This window comes from Delphinapterus leucas, chromosome 2, assembly GCF_059928025.1.
Source record: "Delphinapterus leucas isolate spDelLeu-1000000601 "Yukka" chromosome 2, BTC_Dleu_Yukka2, whole genome shotgun sequence".
NCBI lineage: Eukaryota > Metazoa > Chordata > Mammalia > Artiodactyla > Monodontidae > Delphinapterus > Delphinapterus leucas.
Window position 1 is genome coordinate 45,115,050 of NC_143130.1, and position 17,200 is coordinate 45,132,249.

General features: G+C 38.8%; 1 protein-coding gene across 16 annotated transcripts in view; it reads right to left on the bottom strand.

Annotated features, from left to right (window-relative positions):
• Positions 1 to 17,200, bottom strand: part of AKAP13 (A-kinase anchoring protein 13) — a 342,746-nt gene that overhangs the window by 139,147 nt on the left and 186,399 nt on the right. For all 16 annotated transcript variants that reach the window (XM_089906833.1, XM_030764022.2, XM_030764018.2 and 13 more), the window contains one exon: positions 15,182 to 15,315. In XM_089906833.1, coding sequence (XP_089762959.1) covers positions 15,182 to 15,315 — 134 coding nt within the window. The remainder of the gene's footprint in view (positions 1 to 15,181; positions 15,316 to 17,200) is intronic.

Below are 17,200 nucleotides of genomic sequence, written 5' to 3' on the forward strand. Positions count from 1 at the left end.
TTTATGTATGGTGTTAGGGAGTGTTCTAATTTCATTCTTTTACATGTAGCTGTCCAGTTTTCCCAGCACCACTTATTGAAGAGGCTGTATTTTCTCCACTGTATATTCTTGCCTCCGTTATCAAAGATAAGGTGACCATATGTGCATGGGTTTATCGCTGGGCTTTCTATCCTGTTCCATTGATCTATATTTCTGTTTCTGTGCCAGGACCATACTGTCTTGATCACTGTAGCTTTGTAGTATAGTCTGAAGTCAGGGAGCCTGATTCCTCCAGCTCCATTTTTCTTTCTCAAGATTGCTCTGGCTATTTGGCATCTTTTGTGTCTCCATACAAATTGTGAAAATTTTTTGTTCTAGTTCTGTGAAAAATGCCAGTGGTAGTTTGATAGGGATTGCATTAAATCTGTAGATTGCTTTGGGTAGTAGAGTCATTTTCACAATGTTGATTCTTCCAATCCAAGAACATGGTATATCTCTCCATCTATTTGTATCATCTTTAATTTCTTTCATCAGTGTCTTATACTTTTCTGCATACAGGTCTTTTGTCTCCTTAGGTAGGTTTATTCGTAGATATTTTATTCTTTTTGTTGCAAAGGTAAATGGGAGTGTTTTCTTAATTTCACTTTCACATTTTTCATCATTAGTATAGAGTAATGCAAGAGATTTCTGTGCATTAACTTTGTATCCTGCTACTTTACCAAACTCATTGATTAGCTCTAGTAGTTTTCTGGTAGCATCTTTAGGAGTCTCTATGTATAGTATCATGTCACCTGCAAACAGTGACAGCTTTACTTCTTCTCTTCCGATTTGCATTCCTTTTATTTCTTTTTCTTCTCTGATTGCTGTGGCTAAAACTTCCAAAACTATGTTGAATAAGAGTGGTGAGAATGGGCAACCTTGTCTTGCTCCTGATCTTAGTGGAAATGGTTTCAGTTTTTCACCATTGAGGACGATGTTGGCTGTGGGTTTGTCATATATGGCCTTTATTATGTTGAGGAAAGTTCCCTCTATGCCTACTTTCTGCAGGGTTTTTATCATAAATGGGTGTTGAATTTTGTCAAAAGCTTTCTCTGCATCTATTGAGATGATCACATGGTTTTTCTCCTTCAATGTATTAATATGGTTTATCACATTGATTGTTTTGCGTATGTTGAAGAATTCTTGCATTCCTGGAATAAACCCCACTTGATCATGGTGTATGATCCTTTTAATGTGCTGTTGGATTCTGTTTGCTAGTATTTTGTTGAGGATTTTTGCATCTATGTTCATCAGTGATATTGGCCTGTAGTTTTCTTTCTTTGTGACATCCTTGTCTGCTTTTGGTATCAGAGTGATGGTGGCCTCGTAGAATGAGTTTGGGAGTGTTCCTCCCTCTGCTATATTTTGGAAGAGTTTGAGAAGGATAGGTATTAGCTCTTCTCTAAATGTTTGATAGAATTCGCCTGTGAAGCCCTCTGGTCCTGGGCTTTTGTTTGTTGGAAGATTTTTAATCACAGTTTCAATTTCAGTGCTTGTGACTGGTCTGTTCATATTCTCTATTTCTTCCTGGTTCAGTCTTGGAAGCTTGTGCATTTCCAAGAATTTGTCCATTTCTTCCAGGTTGTCCATTTTATTGGCATAGAGTTGCTTGCAGTAATCTCTCATGATCCTTTTTATTTCTGCAGTGTCAGTTGTTACTTCTCCTTTTTCATTTCTAATTCTATTGATTTGGGTCTTTTCCCTTTTTTTCTTGGTAAGTCTGGCTAATAGTTTATCAATTTTGTTTATCTTCTCAAAGAACCAGCCTTTAGTTTTATGGATCTTTGCTATCGTTTCCTTCATTTCTTTTTCATTTATTTCTGATCTGATCTTTCTCATTTCTTTCCTTCTGCTAACTTTGGGGGTTTTTTTGTTCTTCTTTCTCTAATTGCTTTAGGAGTAAGGTTAGGTTGTTTATTTGAGATGTTTCTTAAGGTAGGATTGTATTGCTATAAACTTCCCTCTTAGACTTGCTTTTGCTGTATCCCATAGGTTTTGGGTCATTGTGTTTTCATTGTCATTTGTTTCTAGGTATTTTTTGATTTCCTCTTTGATTTCTTCAGTGATCTCTTGGTTATTAAGTAGTGTGTTGTTTAGCCTCCATGTGTTTGTACTTCTTACAGACTTTTTCCTGTAATTGATATCTAGTCTCATAGCGTTGTGGTTGGAAAAGATAGTTGATACGATTTCAATTTTCTTTAATTTACCAAGGCTTGATCTGTGACCCAAGATATGATCTATCCTGGAGAATGTTCCATGAGCACTTGAGAAGAATGTGTATTCTGTTGTTTTTGGATGGAATGTCCTATAAATATCAATTAAGTCCATCTTGTTTAATGTATCATTTAAAGCTTGTTTCCTTATTCATTTTCATCTTGGATGATCTGTCCATTGGTGAACGTGGGGTATTAAAGTCGCCTACTATGATTGTGTTACTGTCAATTTCCCCTTTTATGGCTGTTAGCATTTGCCTTATGTATTGAGGTGCTCCTGTGTTGGATGCATAAATATTTACAACTGTTATATCTTCTTCTTGGATTAATCCCTTGATCATTATGTAGTGTCCTTCTTTGCCTCTCTCTTGTAATGGTCTTTGTTTTAAAGTCTATTTTGTCTGATATGAGAATTGCTCCTCCAGCTTTTTTTTTTTTTTTTTTTTTTTGCGGTACGCGGGCCTCTCACTGTTGTGGCCGCTCCCATTGCGGAGCACAGGCTCCAGAGGCGCAGGCTCAGCGGCCATGGCTCACGGGCCTAGCCGCTCCGCGGCATGTGGGATCTTCCCGGACCAGGGCATGAACCCGTGTCCCCTGCATCGGCAGCCGGACTCTCAACCACTGTGCCACCAGGGAAACCCTCCAGCTTTCTTTTGATTTCCATTTGCATCTAATATCTTTTCACATCCCCTCACTTTCAGTCTGTATGTGTCCCTGGGTCTGAAGTGGGTCTCTTGCAGACAGCATATATACGGCGCTTGTTTTTGTATCCATTCAGCCAATCTATGTCTTTTGGTTGGAGCATTTAATCCATTTACATTTAAGGTAATTATCGATATGTATGTTCCTATTACCATTTTCTTAATTGTTTTGGGTTTATCATTGTGGGTCTTTTCCTTCTCTTGTGTTTCCTGTCTAGGGAAGTTCCTTTAGCATTTGTTGTAAAGCTGGTTTGGAGGTGCTGAATTCTCTTAGCATTGCTTTTCTGGAATGGTTTTAATTTCTCTGTCAAATATGAATGAGATCCTTGCTGGGTAGAGTAATCTTGGTTGTAGGTTTTTCTCCTTCATCACTTTAAATATGTCCTGCCACTCCCTTCTGGCTTGCAGAGTTTCTGCTGAAAGATCAGCTGTTAACCTTATGGGGGTTCCCTTATGCGTTATTTGTTGTTCTTCCCTTGCTGCTTTTAATACTTGTTCTTTGTACTTAATTTTTGATAGTTTGATTAATATGTGTCTTGGAGTGTTTCTCCTTGGATTTATCTTTTATGGGACTCTCTGTGCTTCCTGGACTTAATTAACTCTTTCCTTTCCCATATTAGGGAAGTTTTCAACTATAATCTCTTTAAATATTATCTCAGTCCCTTTCTTTTTCTCTTCTTCTTCTGGAGCCCCTATAATTCAAATGTTGGTGTATTTAATGTTGTCCCAGAGGTCTCTGAGACTGTCCTCAGTTCTGTTCATTCTTTTTTCTTTATTCTGCTCTGCAGTAATTATTTCCACATTTTACCTTCCAGGTCACTTATCTGTTCTTCTGCCTCAGTTTTTCTGCTATTGATCCCATCTAGAGTATTTTTAATTTCATTTATTGTGTTGTTCATTGTTGTTTTTTTCATCTTTAGTTCTTCTAGGTCCTTGTTAAATGTTTCTTGCATTTTGTCTATTCTATTTCCAAGATTTGGGATCATCTTTACTATCATTATTCTGAATTCTTTTTCAGGTAGACTGCCTATTTCCTCCTCATTTGTTAGGTCTAGTGGGTTTTTATCTTGCTCCTTCATCTGCTGTGTGTTTTTCTGTCTTCTCATTTTGCTTATCTTACTGTGTTTGGGGTCTCCTTTTTGCAGGCTGCAGGTTCGTAGTTCCCATTGTTTTTGGTGTCTGTCCCCAGTGGCTAAGGTTGGTTCAGTGGGTTGTGTAGGCTTCCTGGTGGGGGGGACTAGTGCCTGTGTTCTGGTGGATGAGGCTGGATCTTGTCTCTCTGGTGGGCAGGTCCATGTCTGGTGGTGTGTTTTGGGGTGTCTGTGGCCTTATGATTTTAGGAAGCCTCTGTGCTAATGGATGGGGTTTTGTTCCTGTCTTGCTAGTTGTTTGGCACGGGGTGTCTAGCACTGGAACTTGCTGGTCGTTGAGTGAAGCTGGGTCTTGGCGTTCAGATGGAGTTCTCTGGGAGATGATTTCGCTGTTTGATATTACGTGGAGCTGGGAGGTCTCTTGTGGACCAGTGTCCTGAACTTGGCTCTCCCACCTCAGTGGCACAGCCCTGATGGCTGGCTGGATCACCAAGAGCCCGTCCTCCACACGGCTTTCGCGCCACCCTAGTCTCGAAGCTCCCGCCCCTGTTCCTCAGGCCAGGACTGCATGGGAGCAGAAAAGACCTTTAAATGGTCCCACTACGAATCTTATGATCCCATTCCATTTGTGCAAACAAACCAAAGGGGTGGTGAGGTATCTCCAACTCAAGTACATTTTTCTACTGGTCTATCTTTCTTCAAGGAGACTCCGAGCAAGAAAGTAAGTCTTGCTTTTTCACGATTTATCCCCCTCTCCTATTTTTTTTTTTTTTAACTACTGCTTCAGGAAAGGGGTAGAGCAAAATTTCCCAGATGCTGTGATGCTCGAAAAGTATCGCATGTTCTATGTAGTAAAAGAAACACACACATGTGTTATGTATACAGTAGTCCCCCCTCATCTGAGGTTTTAATTTCCATGATTTTAGTTACCTGTGCTCAACCACAGTCAGAAAATATTAAATGGAAAATTCCAGAAGTAAACAATTCATATGTTTTTAGTTGTGCACCATTCTGTGTAGTCTGATGTAATCTCGCATCATCTCTCTCTGCCCCACCTGGGACGTGAGTCGTTCCTTTGTCCGGCATATCCTGCCCATTAGTCACTTAGTAACTGTTTTGGTTATCAGACTGACTATGTCAGTACACAGTGTGGTGTTCAACTAACCCTTATTTTATTTAATAATGGTCCCAAATCACAAGAGTAGTGATGCTGGCATTTTGGATCTACCACAGATGTAAAGTGCATCTTTTAAGTGAAAGATGAAAGTTCTAGACTTAATAGGGAAGGGGGGGGGGGAATCGTATGCTGAGGTTGCTAAGATCTATGGTAAGGATGAATTTTCTGTGAAATTGTGAAGAAGGATAAAGAAAATAGTGCTATTTTTACCATAGCACCTCAAACTGCAGAAATTATGGGCACCGTGCGTGCTTAGTCAAGATGGAAAAGACATTACAGATTTAAGGTATTCTGAGAGAAAGATCACATTCATATAACTTTTATTACAGTACAGTTATAACTGTTCCATTTTATTATTGTTGTTGTTAATCTCTTACTGTGCCTAATTCATAAATTAAACTTTTTCACAGATATGTATGCATGTATATGAAAAAACAGTCTACGTAGGATTTGGCACTATCCAAGGTTTCAGGCATCTACAGGGGTCTGGGAACACACGCCCCATGGATAAGGGGGGACTACTGAATATCTCGCATGAATGAAAGTTCCGAGTCAAATTTAGACATTCAAATAAACACTTTCCACAGTGTCCACTTTGGGGAGCTATAGACTTAATCTAATTATTCCTGTTATAAGTAGTTCAAACTGTTCCAGAAATCATCTTCTGCAACTATATTCAATACAAATCCAGGAACCAAACACAAAAAATCTATTTCATTCTTATACTTCGGTTCGACGCCAAATTCCAACTGCATAATGACTAGGCTTTCAAAACTATTAAATATATATCAATTCTAATGACTCAGGACAGAATGCCAACTGCTACACAGATATGGAAGATCAATATAAAAAATATTTGGCTTACTGTGACTTCTGAGTAAGACTTAAACTCAAGATATTTTAATTGTGCTCCTAAGAGTATTTTCTGTTCTGAACTTTATGGAAAGTATCTTCATTATCAACTAACTTTCTACTGAAGACTACACACGTGGCAATGACTTAAGACCATGTCACAATTCTTCGGTTCCACAAGGAGGGATGGGGCTTTGGGGGTTCTCAGAATGGAAGCAAAATGGCTATATCACTGCATGAAAGACGCAAGGAGGGAATGTAGATTTATACTGGCTGAATGGAAATATTTAAACAGAGGTACTACTCTTTTTAATTCCTACATGGTTCACATATTACCAAATACTTCCATTCTTTATGCTTCTTTTGGTGAATGTTACTTTTCAGTTTCCTAAACTGAAATTGGGGCATTTCTCGCAATTCTTGGATCTTTGAAGGGCCAAGTACATTGTGAAAGCAATAAAGAACTATAAAGCTGGAGAGCACACCAAAGGTTCCCTGAACCTATCCCTACTTTCTAATGAATATTTATACCATGTGTGTTACAACAAGGTTATCACCAAGGAAACATCACTACATTTCAAACAAGCACTTCTCAGGAAGAATTCATCTCTCTGTGAACTTCTAGAGCACCTTAAAGGCACCTATGGCACATCTCACATACTGCAGCCACAGACTGTGATTATGCCTGTATGTGCTTTCTTTATTTAACTAAACTGGGGACAAAGACAATATCTAACCTCTTTTTTACTTCCCTACATATTTGATGCAATACCTTGAGAGGGAAAGGTACTCATTTAAAGTTTACTAAATGAACGAATAAAGGAAATCAAAGCCACAGACTACATCACGAAGTTGAGCAGCCTAATGGGCCCAAAATATCAGAAATCAGTACCCCTGAAACCTTTTCTGGATAAACAATTCCATATACAGCGTGCACCTTTACTCTTATGGTGGCCAACCAGCAAGGCATCTTCTTAAAATACATAATCAAAATCTGAGAAATCTATAAATGTCCCAATTATGTGCATCACTGAGAAGGACCTAAGCCTTTCTCCATAGATCAAATGATATTTTTCTTTTCGTTTTTCTACTATGGAAGCTTCTTCTCTTAAGAGGGGAAAACAAGCAGCCATAAAGTCATGTTTATGTCAGTAAGATGAACATAGAACTTGGGGTCAGAAGCAATACACTAGTTTTTCTGAGAGGTCGCCCGGTGGGGGCCCTTCCAAGTCTACTGGCAGAAATAACGGTTACACCCAAGCCTGAGTTTCTGACATGGAATGCACATATCTTCACCCCCACAAAAGACAATCCTCCTTTAAAATGAAACTTGGGAAGCCACTTGAGGTAAACAGTGTAAAAATAATACACCATTCCTTAGAAATGTCCCTCCTCCCAGGGGGTATATAGGAACTTAGAGAGGAGAATTTACCATTTATCTAGCTGAAATATATCTATTCATAAGCCACCCTGAGTTTGCCTATATATTTTAACACTTACCAGACTGTATCTTATTGGTTTAGTAATTGTCTCTTCCCACTGGAATATGAATTTGAATGTGGAGACAGGCTTATTTTCATTTCAGCATTTCTAAGGTCTAGCACAGAGTTCAAGAACATTTGTTGAATCAAGTTCTGAATAAATCAGTGCACCTTCACAGTAAACACCAACTGACATGGTAATTTAAATAAGTAACACTATGGGGCCTGATACAGTTGGTAACTTCTTCCAAGATCATTTTAACCATCACCTATTTAAAATCATTCATCCATAGAGTCTTAAGAGTGGGTCTGATAATTCTGAGTTAGTTTAAAATGAGATTAGAGTTACACCCTACTGCTTATAAAACGTCTAGTACATGCTGGACACTATACTAACTCTAGTTAGTACAAATAACTCTTGCAGTTGGCATCATTATCCCAAATTTATAGATGAGGAAACTAAGCCTCTAAACAAATGGATCAAAGTGGCAGATCAAGGGCCAGAATTGGGATTAAAACCGTGGTTTACTGGGCTCCATAATCTTTCCACTGTGCTTGGCTACTAACCTTGGCTGTCAATATAATGAGATAAGAATGAACAAAAGTGAGATGAGGAGTGTAACAAATGGGCCAAAAGAGTGATAAGAATCACATTTGGTTCTTTTGTCCCAACAGGTGGGGGGGGGGGAGAAAAGACACACATGCCTCCTCCAAAATGCACATATGACCTATGATTAAGCAGTTCTATGAGAGAAAGAAGTGGATTATTAATCAAAGTAAGACTGCAGAGCAAAACACCCTGGAAAATGTTCAAAGAAAAAGTGATCAGTAAGAACTGGCCATTAAAGGAAGTGTGATTTTAAAATGTCCTCCACGGTTGCCCTTTTACTCCAATACAGTAAGATATACACCCCAACATTCATGAACTTATTCCTATCATTTTAGAATCACACACTGGTTAAAAATTAAGAACCTGAAGAAACATTAGAGATTACCTAACCATTATACAAGTGGGAAGATGGAGATCAGAGAAATTAAATAATTTCCTCAAGGTCACTGAAAAATGTATAGCTATATACAATGGTATACTACTACTCAGCCATAAAAAAGAATGGATTTTTGCCATTTGCAATAATATGGATGAACTTGGAAGATATTACGCTAAGTGAAGTAAGTCCAACAGAGAAAGACAAATACTGTATGATATCGCTTATACGTGGAATCTAAGAAAATAAAACCAACTAGTGAATATAACAAAACAGAAAGAGACTCACAGATAAAAAGAACAAACTAGTGGTCACCAGGGGGTAGAAAGAAGGAGGGAGGGGCAAGATAGGGTCAGGGGATTAAGAGGGACAAACTACTATGTATAAAATAAATAAGTTACAAGGATATATTATACAACAGAGGGAATATAGCCAATATTTTTTAGTAATTATAAATGGAACGTAACCTTTAAAAATTGTGAATCACTGCTGAACAGCTGAAACATATAATATTGTACATCATCTATGCCTCAGTTTTTTAAAAAAAGGAAAAAATGTAAAGTTAGATCATTAAATTATACTCTTACATGTATTATTTACAGATATTTTTACATTAAGGATGTAGTTTTTCCACTTACGGCTTTGTGATCTGGGGTTCTTTAAGGCACTTCTTTTTTGCAACTATCTTCTCTAGAAGAACGCTTGGAGAATTTCTTGTTAACCCCATTTCAGAAGAGACATCCAGAGTATCTCCAAAAACTCTGTATGAAAAAGCTGAGGAGTATGTTTCCCTGTGACTGAAGCTAGCTCTAGATTTGGACCCAAAAAGGATAATTGGCAGCGGGGGGTGGGCGCAGTGCTAGTTCTCTTACATGCCAAATATACGCAGAGAAGACTTACTGGCGACATGAAGAGGCCACTTTGCTTTTTCCTAGATGACACGTATACCACAAAACTATATGTATGTAAATATGATAGCAGAGACTTTTTTAAAATTGAAAACTGTTAAATAAGAGGGTAGGATGTGTGAGTCATTTTGAATATCAGTGCTACGACCAGTCCAGTTAGTTACCAGATAGCCTGAGAGCTGCCATATGTTCCTATGGCAGGTGTGCATGAAGGGTGTGAAAAGCCACACAAAACGAAAACTTTTTTGAAAAGATTCCTGGACTAGGGATGGAAATGCAAGCTCGCCCCCTTGAGACAAGAGGAAGGAAACACAGAAAATAATCAAACTACAGGGAGAATTCAAGATTTTAACCGGAAATAGTCCAACACTGCCCTTACCACAACCTTGAAGAAACAAATATTAATATTGTTGTAAAAATAACTAAGAATGGAAATTCAGTTAATTTAATGTTTGGCTGTGCCGGTTTTTTTTAAAATAAATTTATTTATTTATCTGTTTATTTTTGGCGGCGCTGGGTCCTCGTTGCTGCACGCGGGCTTTCTCTAGTTGGCGGCGAGCGGGGACTACTGTTCATTGGGGTGCGCAGGCTTCTCATTGCAGTGGCTTCTCTTGTTGTGGAGCATGGGCTCTAGGTGCTCGCGCTTCAGTAGTCGTGGCTCGCGGGCTCTAGAGCACAGGCTCAGTAGTTGTGGCGCACAGGTTTAGTTGCTCTGCGGCATGTGGGATCTGCCCGGACCAGGGTTCGAACCCGTGTCACCTGCACTGGCAAGCGGATTCTTAACCACTGTGCCACCAGGGAAGCCCTGTGTAGTTATTTTTTTAAAAAGGGAGCATGGTTCTGATTGGGGAGTGTGTGTTAAATGAAGAGTAGACTTTCCCAGTAACCTAATACTCAACATATGGGATTTTATAGTTGTGCTTGAACATATTTGTTCTTGGGTGTTTGGCTGCTAGGACCATGGGCATCCTGACAAGATATACCTGGCTTGCCGAATTAACTCTTCCATATGGCTAATGAGCTTCTGCAATGATCATCTGGAAAAGGAACTATTACAGAAATACCTTAATGAACAGATACCCCAGGGAAGCAAGCTCTTTCCTAATGAACTTGGCCACATGTTGAAAAGATTCACAGAGGACATGGAGTATGCTGGTTTGCAGCACTGGGTCAGGGAAGTAGGAGTCAGAATTCCTTCCTGGTCACCATGGAGCATATTCTCAAGGTGAATGGTCCCAGAAAGCTTTCTGTTCTGGACTCAAGTATTGAATGTCACCTCTACACCCAGTCATATCATTCTTTAGGAAATAAACGGCAGGTCTGGAAAATCTTAGTAATTGTACATCAAAAGCAAACTCTCTGGACAAATACCATCTTGATGGTACTTAGCTACAGCTAAACAAATTATAATAAGAACGTGAGACTTATTTTAAAGTGAATCAGCTTAGATCCTAAAACAGCCAAAGGAATTTCTCCAACTATCACTGAAAGCACGAGGGTATAATGCAATGGTTTTAGAATCTTAGGGTGTGTATGCATCATTCAGGGGTACTTGTTTAAAATGCAAAAGTCCACCCAAGTGAACTGAATTCCCCAGAAGTATACCCTCAGGATGACTTTTCTGGAAACCACAGTATAGCAGAAACATTACGGACACAGAAATGAGGTTCTAGTCTAGCATACAGAATTAACTAGCTGTAAAATGAGGCAAGTCGCTTAACTTTCCAGAAACCATTTTTTTCCTCCTATAAAGCAAAGGTATTAGACTTCAGATAATCTTTAAGCTTCACTCAAATTCTAAAGGTCTCAGAAGTAAAACAAGCACCATGTCTCCCAACTTAAATTAACATTTGATGCTATTCCTGAAGCTTTTATAACAATGTTCAAGAAGCAGAACCTGAGGCTTGATTGTTTTAGGAACCACAATATGCCACTGGTTACTTAAATTAGTAAAAAGGATATTGGAATCTAAAGTTATAAAACTAATTAATAATAATAATGCTAAGTAGTACTTATTGCATGTCAGGCTCTAAGTACTTGATATATATTAACTCACTGAGGGGAAAAAAAGAGGACTACAAGAGGTAATCTGAGAACCTTGAAACCAGGAATGTATATAAGAAGGGATAACGTTGAATATTAAATTGTAACTAGTATTAAGGCTTTGGCAATACTTAATAACAACCACGACTACTAAATGCTGATGAGGGCTTCCATGGTGGCGCAGTGGTTGAGAGTCTGCTTGCCGATGCAGGGGACGCGGGTTCGAGCCCCAGTCCGGGAAGATCCCACATGCCGCGGAGCGGCTGGGCCCGTGAGCTATGGCCGCTGAGCCTGCGCATCCGGAGCCTGTGCTCCGCAACGGGAGAGGCCACAACAGTGAGAGGCCCGCTTACCGCAAAAAAAAAAAGAAAGAAAAATGCTGATGAAATGACTAATGGGAATGGACCATATTGTGTATAAAACCTGGCCTCTGGAATTGTGAACAGTTTTCGATTCAGTGAAGAAATATCCGTTAGGACCACATATCATGTATTGAGACACCTGTAGCATTTAACACACACATGCGTTTTCTCTGAGGATATAAGCAAGCACTATTCTTGATACTGCCTAATTCCTTTATGAACCTATGCTCTAGGTTTTCAAGAGAGCAGCAAAGCGTAAGATACACAGTTTTTTCCCGTTTTACATTTGGAAGAGGATGATTCAGTGAAACAATGAGTCAGTGAAGCAATGACTGGCTTATTCCCAAGGCCAACAAAGAGACTGGCCATGTGTCTGAAAGATTGAATTAAATAATGCTAAACAAATGCCACTCCACCCTCGACTACAATCACAAGCTCAAGTAACCCTTTTCAGACTGCAAACCCAGACTCCAGAAGGTTAAGGCTAGAAGACGAATAGAGTAAGGAAGCTGAGCCCTGGAGAGACTAAGTCAAAAAGCAAATTCAGGAGAAACACAGAATCGGAACTCTCCACCTTCCTACGTGCAGGTTAATAACCAGAGCTTTCACGGCAAGCTGAAACAATTTAGAAAAGAAGAAAATTCTACTTGCTTTCTCTTTCTTTTCATCCACTGAAGCACAAGTATCCTCTAGGTCAGGAGCCCACAAACTACCACCACTAGGCCACCGCTTGTTTTTGTACAGCCCGTAAAAAAACACCCTGAGTAGATTTTACATTTCTTAATGATTGAAAAAAATTCAAAAAAGAATATTTCAAAATATTAAATTACTTCATGATATGAAATTCAAATTTCTATAAAGTTTTATTGGAACACAGTCACACTCTTGTTTACAGGCAGCCTGTGGCTGCTTTCACACTGTAACATCAAAGTTGATTAGTTGTTACAGAAACTGTAGTCCCACATACCCTAAAATATTTACTCTCTGTCCTTTACCAAAAACGTTTGGGAACTTCTCAATGAATATAGCATGTGGAAAGTTAAATGGGATAAAAAGAGAAAATGGGGCATTGGAAAGATCAAATTGTGTGTCCATGCTTTCTCCTTTCAATCCATAGCAAGTAAGGCAAGGCTGGCAGAGCAACAGGGAGGGGAGGTCAGTGGTCAGATTTCACGTCACTTTAAGAATGCTGTGAACACAAAACCCTCCACTGTGTAGACCTGAAAATCCTCATGAACTAAAAATTCCATTAACGTATGCTTTCTCTAACTACGCTAAGTGAAGGCAGACACAAAGCACAGATAACCCCTAGCAACAGACAAATTACATGGTTCTCACATATTGATGCTCCTTAGAATATACCCACAGTCACAGAGCCTGGGGTTAAGAGTCAGGGAGCAAAGCACCCCACTGGGCAAGTCCTAGGTTAGAACCAAACTACAAGCTCCCATTCTAGCAGGCTCTGACCTTGAGCTAGCCATGTGACTCTCTGAGGGTGTAATTCTTTTATCTGTAAAATGAGGCTTGATGACCAACCAGAGGAATATTACCTATCTCAACTCCTAAAACTGGAGGAAAAATGAGAAGAGGAAAGAGACGAGGAGAGGAGGTACTTTCTTTTAAAAATACAGTGTTTTGTTTTCTTTTTTATAGTAGTCAAGATACAGTCAGGACAGAGATATCCTCATGGGAAAGCAAAAGGTCTATGGCCAAGCATCAGGCTGCACTCAAGAACACTAATTAGCAAGACTTCAGATGGAAGACTAAGAAACAGAGGCATTTGAATTCAAGGATGTGAGTTTGTTCCTTTCCATTTTTAGGGGCTCCTGGAAACAAAGACACATGTACCCATGCAGGGTGTGTTCTCTTTTCTTTCCCCAGGGGCAAAAGCAATATTTGTCTGTATAGTGCCTGCTGTACAAGTAGCCAACCAGGCATTAGTCATGGATACTATCTGTAATAAGGGGTGGGTGAAAACAGTCAGCATCTCCCTACCACTGTACTCCAATAAAGTGAAGCTTGTTTATCACAGTCCATACACTTGAAACATTTTGGGAGGGTATAGTTCTGTTTATGTACTGGGGTAACTTTATGAAAAAATACTTAGCCCTCTGAAGAGCAAACACAGTACACCCTCAAGTCTAGACAAGGAAGGTTCATTTTCCGACGGGCAATATGATTTAGGCCAGTAACTCGATTTTTCAGCTTCCAAAAGGTGTTCTTTTTTTTAAGACAAGTGTGGAATCTAAAGCTTAGAACCCTGTTTCTCTCAACAAGTTTAAGTTCTCTGTTTTACAAGTTAATAGCTTTAAACAAGAAGAACAATAATCTCAAGACCCTGAAGAAAACCATTTCTGAAAACTTAGTTAAGTATTAAATATAAAATTACCATATGGGTCAGCACACCCATTACTAAGTATATGAAAACATATGTCCACACAAACTTATACACAAATGTTCAGAGCAGTTATTATTCACAATAGCGAAAAAGTAGAAATAATCCAAATGCACAACATGTGGTATATCCATACAACAGGATATTACTTGGCAATAAAAAGAAATGAAATACTGATCAATGTTACAACATGGATGAACCTTGAAACATTACACTAAGTGAAAGAAACCAGTCACCGAAGGCCACATATTCTATAATTGCATTTATATGAAGTTCCGGAACGGGCAAACCCATAGAGACAGAAAGGAGATTTGTGGCCGTTAGCTGAGGGGGGTGGTAGTGAACTGCTAATGAACATGGGGTTTCTTTTCAGCATGATGACAACGTTACAAAATTAGACGGCAGTGACAGTTTTAAGACTTTGTAAATATATTAAAAACTACTAAACTGTGCACTTTACTTGAATGAGTGAATTTTACGGTTATGTGAACTATGTCTCAATAGAGCTATTATGAAAACCTAGTGAATTTTTTTTCCATCATTAAAAATGACATACTTCATATTTTAGTCAGTATTGAGCTTTAAGTTAAAATCTCATTTTTGCTATCAGTTTCTATATAAAGAAAGAAGAGTCAGGTTTAAGAAGGGTTAATAGATCCCTTTTTCTGGTAATTCCCATCTTGTGACATGTTAAACCTCATGACAAATTGGAAAGTCTTGTGCTCACAGGAAAAGCATTTTTCATTATTATCTCCAAGGGATCCCTGCAGGAGGGTCCATTCTAAAACTATGCTATGCAAAAGCTTCACTGCAACATGTCCACATTTGTATATGAGGGAACAAGGGAGAAAGGGAAAAAAATCCTACTGTGAATCAAAAACAATCCCCCAAGCAAGGCCATAAATCAGACACAACAGAGCAGCCTAAACACACTTTGTGCTCATACAGACTTACCGCCTGGGTCTTCGGGCCTTGTTTCACCTCCGGCGTAGAAGCTACGTTTCCTACAGCCACCTCTTCAGAAACTGAACTCTCCTTGGTATTACTCAGAAAATCCACTTCATCTTCAGCTTTCGTGTCTGGCATTTCTGAAGAGAACAAGGTGGTTACAAAGTGCATTTGGAAAAATTGATTCCTGGGCCTTACTATTTACACAACATGCTCCAGGTTTCATGTGTTTTGTTTGCCTTTCCCTTTGCGTTAAATAGAAAGTATTATTTTGAAGCTGGTGTCATTTCTGACCCTGTGCTGAGCTAGTCCCTCATCACCTGGTTATATGGTTTTCTCCTGCTTCTGTGTGGGTTTGTAGCTAAGGTAAGATCCAGTTCAATGTCCACTGAACTTCCATCTTCACTACTGACTTTTTCATGACAATTTGATGAGTGTGGTGCTGTCTTGCACATGCAAAAGAAAACTGACAAGCTTTAAGGGAACAGATTAATAGCTAAAGCTAGTAGTCCATCCTGGCCATTATCAAAGAGGCAAGGGATGTATCTGTACAGGACAAAAAGGGAAGAGCTACTGAGAATGAGATAAAGCCTTTGGGAAGAGTCTTTCTTTAAAAACATACTACATACACTCACCTACCCATCACAGCAACTAATAAGACTGAACTATTCTTAATAAATTAGTTTTTGTTTTAACTTTTATTTCTTCCCAAACCAAAACATAATTACACACTATCAACAGCAATTCCTTTTCTGAAGAAAAAGTTTTTTCATGTTTTCTTTAGAATTATGCTCAACAGACCAAACAGTAGTGGTTTTGTTACATGACTACCATATGGTCAAGCTAATACAGGAAGGAAGTGATAAAATGATGCCTGAGGCAAGTTTAGGCTTCAACACTTCTTTAAAGGGGACTGATGGTTGAACAGTCAAAATTCACCTTGATAATCCAAATACAAATGGAACTATCATCTCGATTTCCTTTGGAAAATTTTCTGTGGTTGTTATTAATCTAGTCACACTACTACTCTGGCAGAGAAAAATGTTCCCTACACCAGAGGGCAGAGGCTCCTTTCACCAAAGAATAAATTATATTATATTGTATTATGTATTTTATAATTATATAAATAAAATATATTAAGATTTTATTTTAATAGCACACTGTGAGAGTGTATACCCTTTATACACTGTGATGTATAAAGGTCTGCTTTAGATTTAGGAAAGTGACATTCCTATAAATGAACAGTTGTAAGTCTCCTTTCTTTGCCCTAATTTTTTAATTACATAATCTTACTAGCAATTAAAAAAATGGGCAAACACGTTTCCTTGCCCAAAGAACCAAAATCTTTCCTACATTTCATAAAATGTGATTAAAGTTAAAAAAAAAAAAAAACTGACTAAGCAACCCCCTTAGAAGTACTCCTTGATCAAAACATTTCTGACTAAGATAGGGTTGTTTTTTGTTTTTGTTTTTTTTGGGGGGGGGGCTGTTGATGATTTTTATTTTATTTATTTGGGGATGTGATTTCTGACACATCCTTACTATCCTACATCCATCAACTGAAAATATGTATCTTGGCAAGTAGCAACCAGTCCCAGCGGTAAACAGAGATTAGTGAGACCCGTGGGGTGTTGGCAGCCCCCTCGGGACTGGCCTGGCTCAGTTATGCACAACTAACTTCCCAAAGCACTGCGGCCAATGCTCCTGATGTGTAAAGGGCTACGTCCCCTCACCCTAACTGGAAGTTTTGTGTTTTCCTCATCTCAATTTCTACTTGGCTTTGTCAACAGCAGTATATAAAAACAAAAGCCAATGCCATGTGGCTCCTTCCAAATCAGCAGTTAAACCGACGTCTCCTCACTTATAAAACAGTATGGTTAAATTCATAAATGGCAATGTAAACTTCCTAGAAAATACCCTTTGGTCTGAGATCACACTCAGGTGCTTTTTCTCCAGGGCAACGTGACCAGGGACTTTCCCCAAATCCTAGCTATTTTCTGAAAAAAGCACCAATTTCTTCATCAC